The sequence below is a fragment of the Jatropha curcas genome, chromosome 11, assembly GCF_041381405.1.
Source record: "Jatropha curcas cultivar XTBG-Jc1 chromosome 11, XTBG_Jcur_1.0, whole genome shotgun sequence".
NCBI classification, from domain to species: domain Eukaryota; kingdom Viridiplantae; phylum Streptophyta; class Magnoliopsida; order Malpighiales; family Euphorbiaceae; genus Jatropha; species Jatropha curcas.
The window spans coordinates 24595710-24621959 of record NC_143161.1 but is presented as its reverse complement, the minus strand read 5'-3'; the positions used below and the strand labels follow the sequence as shown (position 1 = coordinate 24621959).

Below are 26250 nucleotides of genomic sequence, written 5' to 3'. Positions count from 1 at the left end.
CGGCGCTGCAATAGAGCGGAGAAGGAGGCGGCAAACGGCTGGAAATGATGCTGCAAATGGCTGGGAATGGCACTGCGAATGGGGGAGGAGAAGAAAGAAGAAGGAGGCTGCTCGCGCAAGTTATAAAGCCCTTACTCACGTTGGTCACAAATTATTCAAAAAATAGGTCACAATTTTTAATTCTGTGGTGTCGTTTTAATATGGAGCAAATTGCGACAGATTTGAGACAAAACTCATCGGTTGCAAACAATCAGTCACAAATCGTTCGCTAATCTTTTGCAGACAGAGAACTAAATTTGGCAGGAATTATTAGCGCTATAGTTAGCGACGGATTTCTTATTGGTCGCAAATTTTGTCGCCGTTTGGTTGCAAATTCTGTCACCATTTGGTCGCAAATCGGTCGGCAGATATTCACTCTCCCAATCATCGCAATTGGTCGTAATATCATCGCAAGAAAATCAGTCGCAAAAACGCATTTTTTTTATAGTGTCTCTTAAAAATGATTTTCGAAAACTACCTTAAATAATAAAAGTCAAATCATGATCTTTTTATTTACTTTTCTACAAGAAAAAGATTTTGTCTTAACTATTTTTGGTAACAAAATATTTGAAAAAGATTTCTATATCTTTTTATTTTCAGAAATTGTTCTATAAAGAAAGTCTAAAATCTTGCTTTTATTCGCTTATCTTAAAAGAAAATATTTTGACTCAAAACATTTTTGGCTACAAGATCTCTGTATCTTTTGGTTTTTGAAAGTCAAAATTCTCATTTGAAGGATAAAGATTACACTTTCTAAAACGGGATCTTCATCCTTTTATAAAAGGCGTCTTCCTCTTGTGAAGACGTGGGTAATTTGTTTTACAAGAGTAAGAGTTAATTGCTTCAACGTTTTATCTCTCAAAACTCTCTCTAAACCCCCTAATTTCTATTCGTCTTATTGCTTCAAGAAATATTTTTAAGAGAAAAGAAAATTTTATAACAACTTCTTTTGAAAAACAGTTATGTTCTTTAAATTGATTTTCTAATCTTGATTTCTATTTTTCTTGTGCTTATATTTGCATTTCTCTTTGTCTATATAGATTCTGTAATCTGTTGTAGACAGGCTTTTTATTTGAAAAACTTTTGTGTAATAATTTAGGTGAAAAGCTATTGTGAAATAGGTTATCAAGCGACCTTCTCCTTGTATGGGATTCTAATGTCTTGATTTGAATTTCTGTTCTCTACAAAAACAAAAAGGGTTGAGGTTGACTAGAACCTTTAGAAAATCTAGTGGGACAAAGGGTAGATCTAAGTGTTGATCTATTGCCTTGTACTGTTGGTTTGTCTCTTACCCTTGAAAAGAGATAACATAGTGGAGGATCTCAAGATGAGTCTTGGGGAGTGGATGTAGGCGAGTTAGGGCTGAACCACTATCAATCGTTGCGTTTATCTTTTTTATTTTCTGAAGTTCTACTTGATTCCATTTTACTTACACTTCTGTTAATCTTTTAGAAATGCAAAGTTGTTAATGGTTTTATGGTTCTAAACTCAAATAAGCTTTATCTTTATTAAACATTAGAACTTTGGACTTCTGCATTGTGATTATACTAAGTTCTAATCTGTTCTTTTATATTCAGTATAAATCACAATTTGAATTTTAATCAGTTTTCTAAGTTAGCTTAAAGCTTTGTGAAGCAGTTTTAAAATTCAATAACTGTCTTTCACAGAATCTTGAATATTTGTCTAAGCTTTATGAAGTAGTTCTAATCGTAATAACTTTCCTGCATAAAGTGTTTTTGAAATTGATTAAGATTTGTGAAGCAGTTCTAATCAATAGCTGCTCTTTACAAAGTCTTTCTAATCTTGCATTATGTTTTGTGAGGAAGTTCTAATCTTGATAATTAACTCTCACAAACGCTTTCTATTTCTGCTACAACAGAATTTTGATTTTGTTTTTGAAAGTTATATTTAATTTTTTAAAACCCAATTCACCCCCCTCTTGGATTGTGCCATGCATATACGGGACCCACAAATTTCTTTACCATAATGTTTAATTTTGCATTCAATGCGGTGATGGCATCAATCTCATAAATTCCTGCAGGTTTCTTTTTTTCGGAGGCATTTTGGTAATGGCTATTGCTCGCCATCTCTTCTATCAAATCATATGCCTCATCGATCTCCTTTCTTTTAAAAGAACCTCCAACAGCAGCATCTAAAGTGATCTTTTTGGTATAAGACAGTGCATTATAGAAAGTTTGTACCTGTAACCACTTGGGTAAGTTATGGTGCAAACATTTCCTCAACAGGTCTTTGAATCTCTCCCAAGCTTCTTGCAAACTCTCTTGATCATGGAGAGCAAAATTCATTATCTCATTACGAAGCTTTATTGTCTTTGAAGATGGAAAGAATTTAACTAGAAATTTTCTGGCTAGTTCTTCCTAAGTAGTGAAACTTCCAGCAGGGCATGATTGCAACCAAGAACGTGCTTTATCCCTTAGAGTGAAGGGAAATCGTCTCAATCTTATGACATCTTCAGAAACTCCATTTTGCTTGAAAGTATAAAAAATCTCTAGAAAGTTTGTGATGTGGGCATTAGGATCTTCACTAGGCAAACCTCCATATTGAATTAAAGTGAAAAGCAGGTGAATAATTGCAAGCTTGACCTTAAAATTATTAGTTTCCACCCTAGGCCTAGTGATACTTGAAATGGCCCCATTAAGAGAATGAGTTGTGTAATCTCAAAAGGTGCGAATAGGAGGTTGGGGCCTTTGATTGGGCTGATGTTGCAAGACCTATTGTTCTTCTTGCAATAATAAAGCCTATAATTCTCCATTGTTAGCCATAGTTGATTGTCTTCTGCTTTCACGTTCTCAACTTCTTCTCCTAGCATTATTTCTTTGATAAGGCCTTTCAATTTTTCGGTCAAAAATCAAAGGTCCAATGCTACGAGATCTTCTTTACATAAAATACCTAAAACTTCTTGTAAAAGAAAAGTTAAAGTAACAGAAAAATAAATGTTTCAATTAATAATAGGGTAATTAGTATTGATATTTTTAATGCCGATCCGCGACAACGACACCAAAAACTTAACAAGGCAAATTCGCAAGTGCATGAAATTACAAACAAATAAAAAAGAGTGAGTAGAGTATCAACCCACAAGGACAGTATACCAAGCACCTGAATTGTGTTAACCTACTATTATTTGAATGATAATAAGGAAAGTATATTGAAAAATAAAAGAAATAAATGAGAGCAATAAGAAATCAAACAAGATAATTTGATGAAAAGAAATCAAAGATTAAAAGCAACTAGGGGAGAAACTTTGTCTGGAAACATTAAGTTCAATAATAAATTATACCTTGAACAAGGAAAATCAAATCTAATATTGTCCATTGAAATAGAAATTAAGCTACATCAAATCCCTAACATGATAATTTAGGTCAACATAGTAATTAAGAAAACTCAATTAAACTTGAAAATAATTGCATAATCAACATGAATAATGAAAATTAGAAACAAGATTAAGAGTTTAAACATAAAAACTAGTAAATGAATAGCGTGGACGGCTTCCTAGATTCTTTACACAAACTTTAAATGCTCGAAGTCTTAAAAGAAAGAAAATTAAGAAAAAAGTATAACAAAGATCTAAGATCTAAGATAATTCAATTGGTGTAGTGATCTCTCTTTCTATACACCTCATACGATGTTTTTGAATTCGACTAGGAAACTAGCTGGCTTAATTAAGAAGAAATGTTATTTGAACAGAAAACTGATTTTATGTTGTGTTTCTTCCCAATTAGGAATCTTCTTTGATCAAATAGGGTTGTAACTCAAACAAGGTAAGTCTTCTATTATTCCCATGCAAGTCTGTGCACAAGACAAGCCCGGACTTCAATTCTACACGGGCAAAATAATCAATTTCGGCCCAGTTGAATTTTCAACTTTCTTGGGAACATGGCCATGGCGTCTGACACAGTCAGGCTATGTATTTTACTAACTTGGTCATGTTGAGCTTTTATCTTTATTTTTCAGCTCCAACCTTCTTTGATGCAAATTTTGGTTATTTTCCCGCTAAAAACCCTTCAAATCAAGCTTATCAAGAATCAAGAAAACTTAATTAAAAATAAAAATAAATCTAAACAAATCTCAATCAAAGTAATTAAAAAAAAGCTAAAAATCTTAATAAAAATTAAACTAAAAATACTATAAAAATAAGTCCTATCAATAATTTACAGGTTCCTTTGAGACGAGAAACCTAGAAGTAGAGTGTGATGTTTAGAGAGGAAAATGGAGTGCATTATACTGGTAGGGGTATGTTTCTTGGAAGGGGATTGGAACCAAATTTTCATGGCCTTAAGGTTCATGAGTTCAATAGAGCCTTTATGGGTAATCTTTTGCAAGTCAGTCAGCGGAATGACGATGTGGTTTTCATGGACATGGATAGTAATGGTGAGAAATTGAGTTCCCTAGAAAAACGAAGCTATTCCACAAACTGATGATGGGAAGAAGAGACCACAACCACAAAAGAAAACTGCCCCAGTTGTATCTAGATCCAAGGATTCGATTGTGGCTTCATCTCCTTTTATATTAGCTGATCCTGGGGTCCGGGAATAGCCGGGCGCAATGAATACCTTATGCTGGAATTGTCGAAGACTTGGTAACCCCCAAACAATAAGAGTTCTCAAAGAGCTGACCTTGAGATATAAGCCGGTGGTGGTTTTTTTTTATCGAAATGCTAACATAGGAAAGTAAGTGGAGGAGGTTCAATAATAGTTGGGATTTTCTAACAGTTTTATCGCGGATAGATTGGGTCGAGGTGGTGGCATGGCTATTTTACTGGATAACAGTTGAGTAAGGGTTATTGGCTTCTATGGTTTTCTAGAAAGAAACAAACGAAGGCAATCTTGGAATTTATCGAGAGCTCTTGCAAGTAGAGACACGATGCCTTGGCTATGTTTAGGTGATTTTAATGACCTACTTCGTCAAGAGGAAAAAATGGGTGGAGATATTCATCCAAGTTATCTATTGGATGGGTTTAGGCAAATTCTTCAGAATTGCAATTTAAATGAACTCCCTTTCAGTGGCTTGGTTTTTACATGGAAGCAGTGTAGACGCTTCCAAGCCGCCATTTGTGAGAAGCTTTATAGGTGTTTAGCTAACAATGAATGGCTAAAAAGATATCCGGGTTATTAGATAAGATAACAACGTAGTTGTTACAAAGACTTATTCAAATTCTATTCTGTTATATTTAGATATATACAAGTTCCTTGAAACAAGGATTAGAAAAGTCTGTAATCATGTATTTAAATTACACTTGTATGTGAATAGATTATCACTTCCTCTAATCGTTTTATGGTATCAGAGTCTTTTGCTCAAACAGCATTTTTTTTTCGATCCTATCTGTGATTCTTCTATTCCTTTTCAATGACTAATCCTCTGGAAGAAACCAGTTCCACCACTCCTACCGTTCTTCAAATGCCAACCCTAAACCCCTCTGAAACTCAATTAGTTTCCATTAATGCCTCCGCTCAAGCTCCTCTTAAACTGACTGCCACAAACTACCAATCGTGGCATACTCAGTGGTACTCTCTATTGGTTGGTTATGATTTCCTTAAGTTTGTTGAGAACCCTATTGCTAGTAATCTGACAACCAGTTCCTATCTGTTTCGTCAAGATCAGCACCTTTGAAGCGCTATGATCGCTTCTCTTTCTCCCGATGTTGTCTCATATGTTGTTGGTGAGAAAACTTCTCAGGATGTTTGGGTTACTCTGGAGAAAACCTATGCTAAGCCATCTCAAGCTCGCATTATGAGCTTGAGAGAGTCTCTATTTACAGCTAAGAAAGGGATCGCATCAGTTACTGAGTTTCTCCAGAAAATTAAATCGATCACCACTACACTTGCTGCTGTTGGTGTTGTTATTACGATGAATGAAACTGTTCTCCATGTTCTTCATGGTCTACCTGCTGAATATAAGGAGGTTTCGGCTGCCATTCGAGCACGTGACTTTGAGATTTCTTTTGACGATCTTCATGATAAATTGACTGACTTTGAGAGTCAATTGAATCGTGAGTCGAATTTGGTTGTTACTCCCACAATGGTGAACTATACTGCAAAAAACAAAGCTGGATCGTCAACTGCTGCTCCTCAATCTTCCGCTTTTGTTAATTCTGGAAATTTTTCAGGTACTCCTACTTCCTCGACCTACAAAAACAGGGTTAAATGTCAATTTTGTGACAGGCCTGGGCATGTCACCAAACAATGTTTTAAACTCAAGAAATTGCTCCCATGGCTGTTTAATGAAAACTCCACTGCTGCTGGTTCAAAGACTCAAGCTCAAGTTAATTGTGTTACTAGCAATCGGCAGACAAATGATCCTCATTGGGTTGTCGATTCAGATGCAAATCAGCATGTGGTAGAAGATTTAAAGAATCTGGCTATTCATTCAGATTATGAAGGCAGTGATAATGTTTTCCTTGGTGATGGTAAATCCTATCCAATTTCTCATACAGGGACTGTTACCTTCAATTCTGCCACCAAGCCTTTGAGTTTAAAGAATGTTTTATGTGTTCCTGCTCTTGACAAGAATCTTATTTCTATTTATAAATTGTGCGCTGATAATAATGTTGAGGTGACATTTAATCCCTTTCTGTTTACTGTGAAGGATTTGAGCACGGGGGCGCTACTAGCGGAAGGGAAGCCCACTAATGGCATTTATGAATGGCCGCCCAATCTGTCAAGAGGTTCTTCTTTGACCATTAATCATATTGTTGCTTCTTCACAGCCCCTATATATGGCATCGTCGGCTAGGCCACCCTTCAACACCTATCTTGCGTCTTCTTTTGCAGTCATTTGATTTATCAGTTTCAAACAATAATTTCTTTTGTGATTCATGTAAGTGCAACAAAATGCACAAGTCTCCATTTTTTGAGTCCACTATGACAAGCTCTGCTCCATTGGAGTTAATTTATAGTGACGTTTGGGGACCATCACCGGTCACTTCTATTGATGAATTTTGGTATTATATCATTTTTGTCAATCATTTTACCAAATTTGTGTGGTTGTTTCCTTTGAAAAGAAAATCTGACGTGTCTTCAATTTTTCCGCTATTTCAGAATCTTGTTGAAAACTACTTCAATAGGAAAATTAAATCAATCTATTCGGATAATGGGGGGGAATTTATACACCTGAAAGCTTACTTGCAAGAAAAAGGGATTTCTCATTTTCTTACTCCACCCTACACACCAGAACATAACGCCACAGCTGAGCGTCGACATCGACACATTGTCGAAACCGGGCTCACATTACTTCATCAAGCCAATCTACCCCTATCTTTTTGGACATACGCTTTTCAGACAGCCGTATATTTAATCAATAGAATGCCAACCTCTATTTTGGACAATAAATCACCTTTCTACTGTCTTCATGGCAAAGAACCCAATTATGCTAAATTAAAGGTTTTTGGGTGTTTATGTTATCCTTGGATTCGTCCATTTAATAAACATAAACTGGAAAAACGTTTTCTTCCTTGTGTTTTTATTGGGTATTCAGCTACTCAAAGTGCTTACAAGTGCTATGATCCTCATTCATCCAAAATCTATCTTTCTCGTCATGTTGACTTTATAGAATCTGACTTTCCGTTTAATTCTCTAGCCACAGCTTTAGAACGACCTGATTCTCATACATTAGATACCTGGTCACCCATACATTTTATTTTACCAATGTCTGCAGGTCTTGACAGTAGTGGGCAACCAAATTATGTGAACCCTGATTCCTCGGCTTCTCCTTCGCTAATTCAGCAGCAACCCGAACACAGTAACATCTCGGATTATGGTTCAGGTACTGAAATTTCTAATTCACTTATTTTATTACCTACTCAAAGTGATGTTGTGAGCAGCTTGCCGTTAGCCTCTAATCTCAATCAAAATGTACATCCAATGGTGACACGCAGCAAAAATCAAATTCGAAAGCCAATTAATAGACTGTGTCTATCCACTGAAGTTCAATCTGATATTCAATTTGTTCCCAAGACTGTTGCTCAGGCATTGAAGGATCCGAAGTGGCGATCTGCCATGGAAGAAGAATATCAAGCCCTCATGAAGCAGAAAACTTGGCGTTTGGTTCCTTTGGAAAAAGCAAATAATGTTGTTAGCTGTAAATGGCTGTTTCGCATAAAGCATGATTCCAAGGGAATTCCAGTTCGGTATAAAGCACGTCTGGTGGCACGAGGATTTACTCAAAGACCAGGACTTGATTTTGATCAGACCTTCTCTCCTGTTGCAAAACATCCCACAGTTCGGGTTATACTATCTATTGCTGTTAGTAAAAATTGGCCTCTTCGACAGGTGGATGTCAATAATGCCTTCCTTCATGGTAAATTAAATGAAGATGTGTTTATGGAGCAGCCACCTGGTTTTATTCAACATCACAATTTGAAATTTGTGTGCAAATTGGATAAGTCTCTCTACGGATTAAAACAAGCTCCAAGGGTGTGGTACTCTGCTTTAACGTCGTTTCTGATAGCTGTTGGTTTTCAACAATCCAAATCAGATTCTTGCCTATTTATATATCATCAACAAGGGACTGTTCTTTATTTACTAGTTTACGTTGATGATATAATTATTACTGGGAGTAGTGCTATGCGAATTGAAGCATTCATTAATCAATTGGGTAAGGCATTCTCTATTAAAGATTTGGGGAACCTTCACTATTTTCTGGGTGTTGAGGTCAAGAGAACAGGCACGGGTCTGTTTCTCTCACAACATAATTATATACGTGACCTTCTAGAGAAAGCTCACATGCATGAAGCCAAATCTGCATCTACACCAATGTCTTCGACCATGACCCTCAATTCTTCAGATTCTGCATGTTTACAGGATGCTACTGTCTATCGGGCTCTAATAGGAAGTTTACAATACCTATTGCTTACAAGACCAGATGTGGCATTTGTTGTTAATAAACTAGCGCAATACACATCAAAGCCAACTGAAAAACATTGGACTGCTCTTAAACGGCTTTTGCGGTATTTGGTTGGTACATTTGATTTTGGATTGAATCTTTGTAGACAAACTGATGATGATTTACATGCATTCTCCGATGCGGATTGGGCGAGAAATCACGATGATAGGACCTCTACTAGTGCCTACATAATTTTTCTAGGAAAGAACCCAGTTGCCTGGTCTTCAAAGAAGCAGAAAACTGTAGCAAGAAGCTCAACTGAAGCTGAATATAAATTCGTAGCCTCCACAGTAGCTGATTTGGCTAGGTCAGAAATTTATTAGATGAATTGCAGTTTCCAAGACCCAAATCTCCGGTGATCTACTGTGATAATTTGGGAGCTACTTATGTTGCAACAAACCCGGTCTTTCACTCCCGCATGAAACACATTGCCATAGATTATCATTTTGTACGGCAACAAGTGCAAAATGGAACTCTTCGAGTCACTCATATCTCGGCAAAAGACCAACTTGCTGATATGCTAACAAAGCCCTTATCTTTCACAGCATTCAGCCATTTCAGAAACAAGATTGGTGTTGCAGACTGTACACCATCTTGCGGGGGCGTATTAGATAAGATAACAACGTAATTGTTACAAAGACTTATTCAAATTCTATTGTGTTATATTTAGATATATACAAGTTCCTTGAAACAAGGATTAGAAGAGTCTGTAATCATGTATTTAAATTACACTTGTATGTGAATAGATTATCACTTCCTCTAATCGTTTTACGGGTTCCAATTATTTCATGCTCATAGCTCCGGTCAGTGATCACAAGCCATTATTTTTTCAAATAAAAACTCTAGAGGAGCTGGGGGGTAGTCGGCGGTTCAGATTTGATAACTCATGGCTGCTAGAGGAGGTTATTACAGAGCTGATCTCTTTGGGACAGAACCGTTTTGGTAATGTGTTCGTTACCGACAGAAACAATAGTTGTGCAGAAGCTCTAGCGGAATGGGGGGAGAGGTCGCAATCGAGAGTAGCGAAATCGTAAGGCTCTATTGAATCGATTGTTGTAAGATGTGCCGAGTACCATGGATCCGAAAGATTATTTGGCTTTACGAAAGGAATGGAACTTTATCTTAGAAAAGGAAGACATCAAGAAGCGCCAGCAAGCCAAGTTATTTTCGCTTCAGGGAGTTGATGTTAATTCTAAGTACTTTCTTGCGTATGTGAAGGGAATATGGCCTTTGTTTATGCTAGTCCTATTGTCCACCTTCATCATCTTCTCTAATCTGAATTGGTGAATCTTGGAATATGGCCTTTGTTTATGCTAGTCCAATTGTCCACCTTCATCATCTTCTCTAATCTGAATTGGTGAATCTTGGAATATGGCCTTTGTTTATGCTAGTCCAATTGTCCACCTTCATCATCTTCTCTAATCTGAGTTACAGTTGGCCAATCTTGATGAGTTGGATGATTGGATAGTCTTAGGTGATTTCAATTCAGTTATAGGTCCTAAAGAATAGATTGGATATGCTTCATTTAATGTCTCAAGTTCCAATGATTTTAATCAGTGGACATTTTCTAATGGTCTTATTGACTTAGGCTATAATAGTTCTCAATTTACATGGAGTAGAGGTTTGGGTTTGTTACCTAATAAATGTGCTAGATTGGATTGTGCTTTGTGTTCAGAGTCTTAGAGGTTGCTTTATCCAAATCACTGCCCTTTGTTGTTAATACTAATGCTCAAGTAACAACTAGGCCTTCTCTTTTTCACTGTCAATTCTCTTAGTTTAAACATCATACCTTTATTAATGTTGTTCGTCAGAGTTGGAGTTCTGATCGGCCACTCTTTCAAGAATTGGAATATCTATAGTGAGATTTAAGTACTTAGAATATGACTATTTTCGGCAAGAAACGTAGGCTTTTAAGTTGAATTAGAGGAGTTCAAATTTGGCTGCGTTGTAATAGGAGAGCTAATTCGTCTGGAGAGTAAACTTCAAGCTAAGCTTCAATCTATTTTGGAGGCGGAGGAATTAACTGGTTTCAAAGGTCCAGGGAGGAATGGATAGTTTTTTGCAAGCAGAAAATTAGGTTCTATCATCTCTCAATCTTAGCCCACCAGAATAAATTTTTTAGTGAACAATTGTAAGATGTAGATGGATTTTGGGTCTCGGACCAGTCTCTTTTGAAGATATGGCCAAAGAATTCTTTTATCATCTTCATACAAAGGAGTCAAACTTTTTTGTCCTCCGGTCAAGCTGCTTCCCTCGTCTCCCAGTTGATACTTTATCTTATTTAGATAGTCCTTTCACGAAAGATGAAGTTGATCAAGCTTTATTAGGAATGGTGCATTTCAAAACTCTCGGTTCAAATGATTTTCAGGTTGGTTTTTATTAGTAGCTGTGTCCGGTTATTGGCGATACGGTTATTAATAGTATTATTGATATTTTTCATGGCGCTCTTCTTCTTGTCAAGATTAATCAAACCATTCTAGTTTTAATTTCGAAGGTCAATAATCCACAAACCTATTTAAAAGGGATTTTATCAGCTTTCCACGAGCAGTGTAGCTTTATTCCTGGTCGTCAAATCATTGACAATGTGGTTATTTATCAAACTTATCCATTCTGTGAAAATGACTAAGGGTTCCACAGGTTTTATGGCTATCAAGATAGATTTGGAAAAAGCCTATGACCCCCTTAATTGGGATCTTTTGGAATGGGTTTTGAAGGAGGTGGTATTATATCTTAAAATTAGGTTGTCAACATTATGAAATGCATCAAATCTTCTTCTATGTTGGTCTAGACATTTGTTTATGAGTCCAAAGAAGAGTGAAAAAAAAATATTCTTCAACCCAAAGCCATAAATGAAACATTACCGTCCATAAAGCCATAAATGAAATTCAAGAGAGAAGAATAATCAATAAATATTCTGTCTCAGCTAGATAGTCTCTCAGAGCCTCCAAAAATCGCTCTTCAAGTTCACAAGGACACGACATAGTTCCTGTATGCAACCACATCAATATTCTCATCAGAGTGAGTCTCATCATCCATTAAAGCATCCTTAATATTTAGAGTGTAGGGATAGGGAAAACATCATTATTAAAATGGCCAGAGTTAGATTTATCAGTCTGATGAACTCCCTCTTCTAACCCGTATTAGTCTTAGTACTAGGAACAACAATATGTTTAGCCTTGACAGCTGCTTAACAAGAACCAATAAATTAAACGAGAACCAAATGGATTATTTCGCACATAAAGAGTCGGACCACACCATTCAAATTGATTAGAAGGCTGGGACACATGAGAGATAGGAGCTCGTGCAATATTCTTAGTAGCCTTAGTAAGAGAAAGCTTGCCTCCTCTAGGTTCAGATGAAGAAGCTTTATTAGAAAAGCCCGACCCATTAGTCTTGCTATGCACATGCAAATCATCTTGCTCTTCATTTCACTTAAAATGCGTTAATTGATTATTAGTAATTCCGTATTTAATGGGATTCTCTGTCAAAATCCCAAACCTAAAACACCTAATGTTGGGATTTGATGCTCTTCTGCCTCCTACCCTATCCTTCTAATTCACATCATATTGATTATTTGGGAAATTACAATCCTGGAAGCAAGGATTACATTTGTCCCTCTTAACCAACATCCACTCACCATAATCTTCTACAACTGCCGATTTATCAGTTGGTTCTCAAGAAGACAATAAGAATGAGATGGACCATGATGCCCTAGACCCACAACATTAGATTCACCATGATCAACAAAGCCAATGGTTTCCTCAGAACGACATTGGTCAGACGAATGCCCATAGCAACCACATAAAAAACAAACAAGATGAAGACCCTCATACTCTACTCGACGAATTCTTCTTCTTAGGTGGAACTTAGATGTGAGAGGCTTAGTTAAATCAAGCTCAACACACACACGAGTATATCTGCACCAAGAAACTAACCTCGTATTGGTATCAACACAAATAGGTTTTCCAATTTTTGCATCCACATGCATAAAAAATAAATAAATAATAAAAAATAAATAAAAAAAATCAAGGGTCATAATACTCGATAGGTAGAAAATAAAATCTAATCCACACAGTAAGGTTCTGTAGAATATCTGAAAATGGATCAAAATCAAGATGTCATTGTTGAACCCGAAGATAATTTCTAGCATCCAATGTCCACCCAAAAGTTCATGATCAAGATTATCTGCATTATTTTACCCAAATAAAAATATTATCATAAAAATATATTTAATTTTATATTTATATTTTGAACATCTATTATGAATTATAAGTTCGATATTTGAATTGAAATATTCCAAACCAAGTTACTACCCTAAAATTCTTAATCTTCCCCACTACATATATATATCCGTGTACAAATTCTAAAAACATGAACTTTTAAATTTTTATTCATATTTAATATAAATGTAAATAATCATTAGAAACTAAAAAAGATAGTAATTATAGAATTCAATATTAATAAATAAATTAAATTCTATAACTTATACTTAAGATTACTATTGATCAACTTTAGGCACTTTCAAAGAAGCTTCCCTCCATATAAGGTCACAAATTGCAAGATGCAATCTTCTTTTTGTAAAGTTAAATTATGACAGTCCAATCTTTATCCATACTAAATTTAAAGTGCAATGATAAAGTTAATCATTACAAGAATAATTTAAATGTTCTTAGAATGACATCAAAGGTTTAGAATTTCGGCATTATCTGATGGTATATATATATATATATATATATATATATATATATATATATATATATTCATGCAATACGTTAGTTAATTAATTAAAGAATAATAAAGTTACTGCTAAAGGGAAATCAAAATGGAGTTCCGCTTTAGGTTAACTAAGAAAGCTAGGATGTTTCAAAAAAAATTTTTTAAAAGAAAAAAAAAAAAGTTATGCCTTTATTTACCAGTCCTTTCCTAGCTCATATTCTGAATAAAGGGTTTCTTTTTCTTTGTTCATAAAGTGTAAAGAATGTGGGAATGAATACATGGAGATGGAAAGAGAGCCAATTCCCTTTGGTAAAATTACAAAATATGTTTTATAAATGTAATAAAGTGCTCCATTACAATTACCAAGGATCACTTCATACTTTAAGATATGTAGCTAAAGCATTTTTTTTTTCTTTCTTTCTAAGAATTTTTTTTCTTCTTTTTTTTCATTCACTCTCTCTCTCTCTCGCTTAGTGCAAAACAACAAAATCAATTAGATTTCATATTTACGTAGGAATATAATATGTTGATTTGGATCTCACACAGCTTGACAGGAAAGACATGCTTTTTCCACTCATCCTTTTGTTGCTTTCTGTCTTTCTTGTCTCCTTGTCTTTCTTTAGCTCTCTTTTTCTTTTCCTTTCTTTTCTTTTCTTTTTTCTCTTTCTCTTTTTCTTTTCCTTTCTTTTCTCTGATTTTCTCAGCTGGGTACCTGATTCTCTTCACCAGCCCTCTTCTCATCAGAGAGATAATGATTTCAAAATGATAGTACAAAATATATAAATTTAAGTAGATTTTTTTCTTTTTTTCTTTCAATGTGGCCTGCCCAAGGTAAACTCCAAGTTAGGCTTCTTGGGGTTGGGACTTGTCCCTGAAAGGCTTGATGAGCTCACTTGTGATATTCTTTCATAGCTTAAGCACTTTGGATCCATTTCCTGCTGGTTACAAAAATAAAAATGTAATAAAGAACTGAGACAGGGCAATCAATTCTTATAAGGGAAGCGTGTGAAAGTGGGATTCAAAAGGACATTTTGACTAAGGGAATAATAGAATATTTATCAAAGAAAAAAGAAGAGAGAGAGAGAGAGTACATTTTTGAATGCCTGATAAAGTCTGTGTACAGTGTGCAGCTCTCTAATACAATTATTCAGTATTCATAATTAATACTGTATTTTATATTATTGTACATTTTGACCCTAGCCAGTAAATTTATTGACCTGAACCCATTACAAGATTCAAAAAACAAATGGGACTACAAGGTTATAGGTGAAAGCTAGAGGGTGCAGTGTAGTTTAATAATGCAGATACAAAATAATGTAAACAATTAAATAATTTAAATTTGTTGGGACTAAAAAAAGGATGAGCTTTCCACATCAAAAGGGAAGACTTTTCTTCCATTTTCCTCAGGTAATTTGTAAAAATGACTAAACACCCCCTTGAATGGAGCTTTTGAAAGGCCTATGCCTTTCTTCTTTCTTTCTAATTTGCATGACTCAATCAAGAAAGAAAAAGAAAGCAAAAGAAAATTAAGGCATCTGCTTTTTTCTTGAATCATTCCAAGAACCATATATATGTGCATGGAGAATAAAACATTTTTCAAAGAATAAGGACAATTTGGGAAACTAAGGGGATATAGAGATTTGGCATAGTCAGTTAGTACCTCATGAAGGGATGATAAGTTTCCACCAGAATCCTTCGGTTTCACATGCAACCAAGCTTCCCTGCTATAAACCAACAGATTTAGAGAATATTTCTTATCAGTGGAAGCCATGCAGAAGAAGAAAAAAAGCAAATACTGAGAAAAGAAAGCAATCTTTTACTGTCTTGTTCATAGTTCCCTCTTAACTTTACAAAAATTTTATTAAAATTGGTGATTGAGAGATAAAGTTGAACTCAACCCATGTGATAGCCCATTACCCAGAACAACAGATTATAAGGAAGTTTCAAAGGGCATATAGCTTTGGCACCAAGATTTCCACTAATGGGTCCATCATAGGGGGTTTATCTTTGACACTAAGTTTTCTAGTTGTAGGACCCATTTTTGAATTGAGCCCACAAAATCCAAGAGAAAGAGATATCTCCATTTTTTTTAGGTGAATGTGTTTCTCTGCCTTGGAATAGTAGGAAAGAGTGTTATTCTTTTACTTCCTTTTCACCCACAAATAGAGCAAACCACATAATTACCCCATCATGTGGAGTTTCAGTCTTCATGGTCCTCACCAGACACAACAAAGCAGTGAAATCATCATTTCATTTCAATATATATTTATATATAAAACCTCTTTTTGTGGCTTCTTGCATGTAACTATGTTCCTATGCAGTGGGTGTTTTTGTGCACCAAGAAGGAGGGAGGGAGGGAGGGAGGGAGAGAGAGAGAGAGCCTATAATAATAGTATAAGATAGAATCATTGCCCCAAAAAAAATAAAGTTTGTTTTTCTTTAAATTATTTAGTCCAACATGCTATAGTTTTACTTTATAATCACGTAGATATAGTAATGCACGAATTCCAAAGACTTTAGGTTAGGTTAGATTCACTCATTTGAAAAAAAGGCAAGAAAAAGGAAAACCATATAATGGATCAATGATAAGATAGCAATTATCATCTTTCACTCTCTTCCATTAACGTATTTTGTACAAATATGTATTTTACTGTATTTTATTGTAATCAGTCTGGTATTTATACGATGAAGTACATATTTCTGTAGAGTATGTCTTAGCATCTTCTATTTTATCCTTAGGACAAGCAACTATTTCAAACAAAGAAAGGTAATTAAAATTTCGGTATGATTTTGTCTTTATGCTTCTTCAGATGAGATATTTTCAATATAAATATTATCATATAACTTAACTAATTAGTTCCTTAATTCAGTGGCATGATACAACAACATTTTTCCATTTTCTTATCTCAAAATATCAAAAAAATATTAATTACACGGAGGAAATCTCTCTGTTAATTTCATACACCCACTAATAAATGGAAATTACTTTAAATATTTATTCACTAATATCATTTTATATTTATTTTTATACTTGATCTAAAATATCTATATCAGCTTGTAATTGGGAATTCATGGGTTCAAGCTATAGAAACAGCCTCTCTGCAATAATAGGGGGGAACTAGATGTATGTGGTAATGCACACAGAGACGGAGAGAGGGGACTAGGGAAGCCCGAGCTGCCCTAAACTCCAGAATTTTTTTAAATTTTGCTTTATAATTTAATACAAAAAATTTTGATCTTCGTTTTGGTCGTATAACTATTGAGAAATTTATTTTGGACTCCAAATTCTAAAGTTTAACTCCGCCCTGAAAGGACAGATGTGGGATGCTTTATGCAATGGCTAACCTCTTTTATACAACAACCCATATTTTCCCTATATAGTATTATTATCATATTAACCATGCCATATAATGTAAGTAAATTTTCAGATAGATTTCAGATATTCCATGAGTTTCTTTTTTTTATCAGCAAAATTTTATTTTATTAAAAAAAAGATTGTTATAGATTTCATCTTTTGTTTTTAATTGTCCTAACCTTAATTTATTCTACAACTTAGCAGTATATTTAACGCACAAACATGCAAAAAGATTGTAGGATTTTAAGTTCACCTGGAAGAATTGCTCCATAGACCCTGATAGTCCTTGTCCTGCTCATTACCACTTGTTCTTCCTTGCTGCATTGTTAGTTCAGACCTTCTTGATGAGTTTTGGATATCAAACATCAAATCTTCAGAAGTATCTCCTGATGATCCATTATCAAATACATCTGATTGCCCTGCATGTATGCAAAATAAAAAAAGGGTATTTTTAAAAACAAAATAACCAAACTAAAATCTAGACTTTAGCAAGATAAATAAGCTGCGACTGAAATTTGGAATCAAGAGCTCTGTCTGACACGAGAGACGACTCTATTACCACTAAATTATGGTTCATTGGTTAGATCAATATGTTAATCTTGCATAATACAAGTGCGAAAAAGAATAATTAGCCATTAGTTAACCTGAAGAAGCTGCTGCTCGATCTGTGGTCTTTACCGTCCGATACATCTGCAGGCAGTTTTAGATTTCAGAAACAATCTCAGTTTGTAGAAGATATAATTAGTATAACACTAAGCTTATTAGGGTAATAATAATTAAAAATATCCTTAGAATTGTCAAACGAAAAAAAATGCATTTGTAGACAAAGATAAAAACAGAAAAAGAAGACCAATATACTGTTCAATATACTGAAGAAATGGTCTAAAATGCAGTGCAAGTACCAACTGTAAAAAGTGAGTGATATGTATATATATAAATATCATATGACAAACAGAAGCATTTATGCTCAAATAAATGCATATATATAGATATATTTTAAAAAAGAAGACACATGCATATGTAATTAACCATGGTTAGGAAAGTGTGGTTGAGAAACCCAACTGAGAAAGATATCATTGAGAAATGATGGTGTTTTGTACTTGTATTTTTTTTTGTTATTTTTAGTTTTTCCATTGGTATAAGAAAAAGAAAAGTTTTAAAAAAGAAAAATAATTGGACTGAGTGTAAGCTTGTCTTGGCTTGGCTATGACTGATTTTGAATTCCTCGGGCTTTGTCTTACTTGATTTCTGAAATCGATAATACACACACATACACTCTCTCTCTATCTCTCTCTGTCTGTTGGTGTGTGTGTGTGTTATTGATATTTACTTGGTCTGGTTCGTTCTTCCAAGCAAAAAGCTGTTTATTAGCTAGCAGCACCATCAGATCTAGTAGAAAAAGAAGTGCTAAGGATTTGAGAGACCCTCTGCAGGGAAACATTGGAATTTGTAATTTATGTATTAAAACCTTCCAGTAATGTAGGCTATTAAAAGGCGATTACAGGTTATAAGTACCATTAACGCCTGCATCATTTGAAGACTAGCAAACAAACAACACTAAATGCAAACATTTTGTATTTTTTTTTTTTAATTTAAAACTGAAATTGCGGAAATCCCAGTTGAGATTAATAGATTATTTACCTGTAGGTGAGATTTAACATGTGCCAATGTGAGATCTTTCACATCCATGAGCTCAAGAACTGACTTGGGTGTAGCCCCTAAAACCCCATAAGTGAAAGAAACCCAAAACCAGAAGAAGAAAAAATGGGTCAATTTTCTTTCATTATCTTTCTCCTTTTATGTTATCCAAACGAAAAAAAAAAAGTTTAAAAGACGAAAAGAAAGCTAAAAAAGCAAGAGCATACTTTCATGGCCACCCAATAACTCAACAGCATGAACAAAGCGAGCATGAAGAGTAGTAGTCCAGCGCATTCTTGGCGCTCTCATGCTGCGTTTAGCTGGAAATCTTGACATCAATCTTGATCTCATCAAATTTTGAGACTGAAAAGGACTTAAGCTTGTGGAGTTGGAGTTATTGGTTGCCAAACAAGAAGTAGTATTATCTAAAGGATGTTGAGGGAAAGGAAAAGCAGGAGTAGTAGAAAGAGTAGGAGGGTTTTGGTATACAGGAATTCCTCTTATGGGTCTCAAAAAACCAAGGTCTTGGCTTAGTCCTTGTTGTTGTTGTTGCTGCTGGTTTTGCTGCTGCTGCTGCTGTTGAAAGAGATGATGATGTGGATAGAACTGGTTGTTTTGTTGAAAGGAATGGAAAAGATTGTTACTGCTATTATAATTGGTAGTGTTCTGAAGGAGATGAAAATGGTTGTTTGAGTTTGACTCAGAAACCCTTGGATTTGATAAAGAAAGCTCAAAACAACTATTATCAGGTTTTGCCATCGAAGACATACTTGTATTTCTTGAGTCCAGAGCTCTTTTCCAAAATCCCAAATCCATTTCTTCTTCCGTTCTTCTCCATGTTGATGTGGGTTTACTGTTTGGTGGGCTGATTTGGAGAGATAAATCTGGTTGTGCTGGGAATAGTTCCATGGCTGAGCAACCAAACAAGCTTCTAAGGCCTTCTTTTTTTATTTCTCTACTTTTTTTTTCTGCTCTTCTTCCTCTGGTAGGGCAGTAGTGAATATGTTTCTCAAGAATCCAGAACAGGTTGTGCTTCTGGGGGGATTATGAATGATTTGGGTTCAAATGGTTTAGAGATTTTCTGGGTTTTCTTTGATATGGGGCTTTTGGATCAATTTGAGAGGGTAATTGCAGAGATTTGAGATTGAAGAAATAAAAACAGTGAGAAAGAGACAGAGAGAAAGAAGAAATGACAAGGTATGAAGTGAATGGTGTTTCTTTTGTGTGAAGTATATGTGAGAAAATGACACTTGAGGGGCTACCAGAGGAGAAAGAGAAAGAAATAGAGGTTTCTCTTTTGTGGACGTGGGGGTAGGGTAAGGGTACTACAACTAGGATGAGAAAGAGTGAGAGTAAGAGAAAGAGAAATAAAGTTTAAGTTATTAGACTTTTGATTCCTTTTTTACTACACAAGTCTTTTGTTTTTTTAACCCTTTGTTTTTCCTTTTCTTTTCTTTGGAGGAGAAGAGAGAAGAAAAGGGAAGATTTATTGCATACTTTAACGTGTGCATTTGTCCCTCAACAACTCATACTTGCCTTTCTAAAACCTCCCCACATACACTCTCTTCTTTGGACCCAACTCTAACTTTCTTACATAACCTAAAGTTTAAATCATTTCCATATTATATATATATATATATATATATGTACGTATACAGACCCAAATATGAAAAATGTTTGCCTATTCAACCATCCATTTCTATTAAAAATCAATCAATAATTACCAACAAAGCATTAATGGGGTGGTAAGCGATCTCAATCCCTATAAAGTTAAAAACATAAATTCAATCCCGAAAAATGAATTATGTTAGAAGAACAAAAAATTTTTACATTTTATAGCTCGAGGGTTATAAAAAAAAATTCAATTGATGATTCGTTGTCATTTAAAAAAATTGTAACCTTTTATTATTATTTATCGTTGTTTCCCTCTAATAATAAAAAAAAAATACTCATTTACATTTGAGCCGACTAACCTTATAAATTTACTAAGTGTACACATACTATAAAACTATATTTATCTATATAGATATGAGCTACTACTATTTTCCACTGTCTAGGGTTTCGTAATTTCCAATTATAGCCACTCATTGTGGTTATCATGAAACCCTAATTCTCACAAATCAAATTAATTCTTTCTGTTTAACTTTTGACTTCATATCATTATCTCGTCATCATCTCGCGAGAATTTGAGACTTTGATAGTCTTGTTTTATAAGGCCGGTTTACCTGGATGATTTCCTTAATTAGGATAGGGTAAAAGTCAAATTTTTACCTTTACTGCAACTAGTAAGTAGAGATGGGTTTTTAAAATTTTACTAGTGGTAAATATGTCTTGTCAGTTTATGGTGCTCCTGTAATGAAACAGGACATACTGATCACTGCCCATATATGTGTTTCAGACAACAAAAGTAATGTGATTAAATCCGCCAAACAAATAAAAGAAGAGTATTTTAGACACAGCCTAAATATAAGGACGTGTTTGGCTTGCAATTTTTAGTAGTTTCCATTTTGCTGATAAGCAAGCACACTAATAAAGGAGCACAGCAGATGGCTACAGTTCCATCACACCAAAATTATTTGATTTTTTTGAAGTGAATTTCGAATACTTGCTCACTTATAAAATCATGGATTTTAAAATCTTTATTAGAGATTTATAAGAACTCTATATTAAATGAGGTTTTTCAAGGTATTTTTACATAACATATACGAGCTAGGCTGGTTGGGTGTACCGAGGACTTGATGGTTAGCGAATAGATCATTCAACATGATAAGTTTTCCCTGGATATATAATTAATAAAATAAAATTTTGCGAATAACAAAAGGGATTTCTAAATTTCATAATTTTTTTTATTAACAATGCAATTTAAACCATTTAACTTTATTTCTTAAATTTCAAATTTAAATTAATTTTTTGGCATTCAATCAATACAAACAGCAGTTATTTGAAATAAAATATAGAAAGCTTCATTTTTTTCACATAGGGTAATTTTGATATTAGCATCATATATATTATATAAAAATGTTTATAAAACCAAGTGGATCTTAAGGCAAGAAGCATTGCATGGGCCTGTGGGTTTTTCCAGGTTGTGAAGATGGGTTTCTATCATCTGTTGCAGAATGCAGAGGGAATATAATAGCAGAATTAATACTGAATATTTCTTTTCCCCTATCCTTCCAGTCCAGACATTCCCCAAACACTTCTTTTTCTTTTTCTTTTTCTTTTTATCAGATAATAATTTCAGAAGTAATTATCTTTCGTCTCCAGTAAAAAATTCAAATTAAACCCAATATACAAGTAAAACTAATGAATTTTCAATCATTAATTTAATTTCTTTTTTTTTTTTTTTTGAAGAAAATTTAATTTCTAGTTACAATTCTATCAATGATTGGTTATATATATATATATATATATATATATATATATATATATATATATATATATATATATATGGCAAACCTTTTCAACCTGATATTTCATTCTGGAACATATTTTCAATGCCAAAACTTTTCAAAAGCGTATTGGAAATTTCAAAAGCGTTCTTCACAATTTCTTTTTTGAATTTTGGAAAAAAAAAAAAGTTAAAATAAGCAACTTTTCAGAAAATTAGAAGATTTTATTTTATTATTGTTACTCTTTTGGCCAGCTCATATTTATACAAGCCATATATATGTATACACACCAAATCTAGCAAATTTAGTTTAGTGGTAAATACATATCTAGTTAGAAAATGACAAAAATACCCTCTTGAACAAACCTCATGCTCCCACTCGTGCTATATTTATTTAACACAAGGCTTAATCATAAAAAAAATCTGAATTTTTGAGTTTTTATTTTCAAATTTGGCTAATATTTTTAATTTTATCAATCAATATTTCATACTTATTTTTTATTATCAATCTGGCCTTAATCTAGAATTCGATTGGGTGCAGTATAGTGATGCAACTCCGAGAGTGAAGCTGGGCAAACTTTGAGATTGTTAACGGTGCAAGTTGTTCGCTAATGATCTATGAGGAGTCCGTCAATTGTAAGGCTATATCAAAAATTTTCAAACTTGTGACGGAATAGAAAGGAAATTGTCTCAACAATACAATCTTTCAACTTATAGATTCTAAAAGTAAATGATGAACTGCCAAAGAATAACCATGTGAATGCGAGCTTGCATGTTGTGGGACCAACTAACGGCTAAATAAGCAATAAACTAATAGATTTTAGACGGAAGCCGTAATTGATAAGGAAAAATAAATCTGAGATATACTTGACAAAATTAAAATTGTTAACCAAATTTACCAAAAACATTAAAATTGAAACTTTTTTGGCGATTTAGGCTTAAAATAAACTCCTTCGCTCACATTTCTCTGAAACTTAATTTTTTTTTTCCATATTTTATTAGCTAAATAGGAAATACACAATGTACATACATGTTAAGACAGCGCATACTCCATATATGCATGAATACTTTTCTACGATGGACGTAAATTATTATTTTATTATTATTATTATTATTATTATTATTATTATTATTATTATTATTATTATTATTCATTCTCCAATTAATCTCGAATTAAGGCTCCTTTGCTATTATTCGCCTATGCTCGATTATTTATTCTTATAGATATACTTATTGTTGTTATTATAAAGTCGAGTGAACATAATAATAATAAAAGATTCATAGAGTCAAATCAAAGTAGTTTGGAATTACGATTTATGGTTATTGTATTAATTAAACAAAAACAAATATACAATGATCACAAGGTTCCTTTCATAAAACCATAACAATTTTATAAATGCATAATAATTTACATAACACATTTTACGATTGATATACGACCCCGAAAACCTAAACCTAATTAATATTATTTATCTTAATAGTATTCCAGTTTGACATTTTACGATTTATCATTCACTTATATAGTTAAATTAACATATGAAGATATATATTTTCAAAAACTAACTATGAATACCGTAAATTATGATTTTATCAATAGTTTGATACTTCTATCCAAAATAAGATAATTCAAGTGTTAACGGATAGTAAGATATCATAAGTTCAGAGCCTCATTGTTATTTGACTACAATTTAGAGATCAATTTTTCGGTCAATTGACAATCCAAAGACTTTATTTTGGATAGAATGACTAAAGTGTTAATAAGTTAGAAATCTCATAATTAATTTTTTTGAAAATAGAGATTTTCATGTATTGATTTGATTATAATTCAGGAAACAATTTTAATTTTTCCATTTAACTTATTTGATTATAACCTAGTAGCTGCCTCCAGGTGGCATGGCTGCTCAAGGGCAGAGCTATGTAGGGACTTAAGGGGCCATGAATCCCCAATAATTTTTTTATAAAATTATTTATGAAAAAATTACCTTTAATCTCCCAAAATATCAAAAAAAAAAAAAAAATTATACTTAACCTCTAAAACTTTTAAAAGATTTTTTTTTGCCTCCTTCCTACACTCCTCCAAAATATTTGTCCAAGCACTATTCTCCTTGTTGTGTGGCTGCCGCCATTTCTTCTAGCAACCCGACTGTAGTGATCGGCTGCTGCCACTTCTTGTTTGATTGATAATAAGAATATTTGTTTGATAATTTTATGCTCCACCTCTATATAGTGTTTTTTTTTTATTATTTTTTGAGAAGACATCTATCCATAGTTTGACTTTCATACAGATTAAGAAATTAGTTTATAGAGTTAAATTATATTTTTTATTTAATTTTTTCTAAAATACCCTTCTATTATATTAATGATGTGTATACAATTAGAAAAATAGACGTATATTAAATAGAAATGTATTAAGAAATTCGGCGATAAATGTTGTTTTAAAAAATAAAATAGGACTATATTTGGAATTGAACACTTGAGTAATACTATGTACTATCAATAATTGCTTGATATACCAACCCTGTCTCGGAGGCGAAAGTCTTTAAAGGAAGATTTGATAGCGTCAAGTTGTGCCCCATAACTTTTTTTTATGTCTCCAAATAGATACGGTTTTGAAATTTCTGTTTAGCCGATTAATTTGCATCTTAGCAATTATTGACTTTCTCTTCAATTAATATAAAAGTTAGTCCAACTTCATTGAATTACATTTTAGTCATGCTTAAACATTAATATGTCATTCTTACGTCAATTCTTTTAATTATAATTATTAGAAGAATAGTTTTTTATTCTTTCCGTTCATCAATACTTATTACATTTGAGAAAATACTATAGTCCAAAATATTTGTCACATTTTATAGTTTCAATGTGCAATAATTTTTTTATTTTTGTTATTTGTAGCTTGAATAAATAAAATAATAATAATAATAAATATTATTATTGAAAAAAACTAGACCAATTTAATAAAAATTCTTAAAATTTATTTCAAAAATTATAAAAAAATAAAATTGAAAATTTCTTTAAAAATATATTTTTCACAGTTTCAAACCGAAACCACCGGTTTTAAAATAAAATTGTATGTTTCGATTTCAAATCAAAATCATCTGTTCTGGTTTCAAAAATTGAAAAATCAGATTGAACCGAACCTTAAGTATACGATTTTGGTTACGGTTTAGAACCAAGAACCGTTTACTAGATTTAGTATAAGCTCTGACCGATTCAGTTTCAATTCGATTTCGGTTTAAAACCGAAACCATGGTTGATGTCTAACTTTAGATATTGAATACTATTTGCTAGTTGAATCTTTACTAAAGATGCGGTTCAATCTTAGGTTCTCTAAGTCATAGTTGTTGAGTTTATGTAGTTGTGGAGTTTTGAGTATAGTTAAAGTCATGTGATTAGTATTTATATTGACTAAAAAAGCATGTGTATAGATTATGAAATGGAAATGTGAGAACGATTGATTAGTGAATGACAGAGGAAATTAGGTAGCTGGTTAATATAAATAACTAATTTGATTATATGAATTGAAATGTGCATTGTAATCATTGTAAAGAAATTGAGTTGAAATTGGATATGTATTAATGATGATGGAAGATTATGGATAATTTTTCCGATGGATGTGTTGTATATCTTGATAGATATTCTATGATATTTAAATAGGTGGAAAAATTCAATTTTTAGGAGAGGTTTTACCGGATTTTCAATATAATCTTAAATAATAATATCTAGGACTGCACATGACATGTTCCAATCCAATCCAACCTAATTCGACAGGTTTGAAAGTATAATGGGTTGGGTTGAACGGATCATTTTTATAATTCACAAATTGGGTTGAGTCACAAGTCAGGTAAAGCTGTAGACCCAACCCAACCCGTAAAAATATCATATACATGTGGGTATACAAGTATAGTTATGAATTATTTTAGTTAGTTTAATTCAGCTTATAAATTATTAAATTATTTAAATAATTCTCGCTAATGATGTTACTGATGAAGAAAAGGATAACTACATTCATCGTACTGATTGATTAGAACTTCCTCACAATACTTTATGCAGAAAATAGAAAGACTTTGCAAAGCACAGTTATTGATTAGAGCAGCATCACAATATCCTATATAATATGAAAAACTGCTTTATGAAAGAAAGCTATTAAGTTTAGAATTTCCTCATAAAGTTTAGATAAATATAAAAGACTATGTGAGAAACAATTATTGAAATCT

General features: G+C 33.3%; 1 protein-coding gene and 1 non-coding gene across 5 annotated transcripts; one reads left to right on the top strand and one right to left on the bottom strand.

Annotated features, from left to right (window-relative positions):
• Nucleotides 1–2256: 2256 nt before the first annotated feature.
• Nucleotides 2257–2363, top strand: LOC119371209 (small nucleolar RNA R71). Its single transcript, XR_005178778.1, has one exon. It is a non-coding gene; the product is annotated as a small nucleolar RNA R71 (small nucleolar RNA).
• An 11594-nt stretch (nucleotides 2364–13957) lies between these two features.
• Nucleotides 13958–19976, bottom strand: KAN2 (Homeodomain-like superfamily protein). Of its 4 annotated transcripts, none has more exons than XM_012219711.4 (6): nucleotides 18873–19976; nucleotides 18649–18725; nucleotides 17652–17697; nucleotides 17261–17426; nucleotides 15313–15376; nucleotides 13958–14590 (listed from the first exon to the last, which is right to left on the bottom strand). In XM_012219711.4, exons 1-6 carry the CDS (start codon nucleotides 19552–19554, stop codon nucleotides 14465–14467), a joined length of 1161 nt encoding a protein of 386 aa, XP_012075101.1. In that variant the 5' UTR covers nucleotides 19555–19976; the 3' UTR covers nucleotides 13958–14464. The 4 variants fall into 4 exon arrangements, with proteins under 4 accessions (XP_012075101.1, XP_012075103.1, XP_012075104.1 ...); XM_012219713.4 differs by having other exon boundaries at nucleotides 15313–15373; XM_012219714.4 differs by having other exon boundaries at nucleotides 13958–14587; nucleotides 15313–15373; nucleotides 18873–19974.
• Between the last annotated feature and the right edge of the window lie 6274 nt (nucleotides 19977–26250).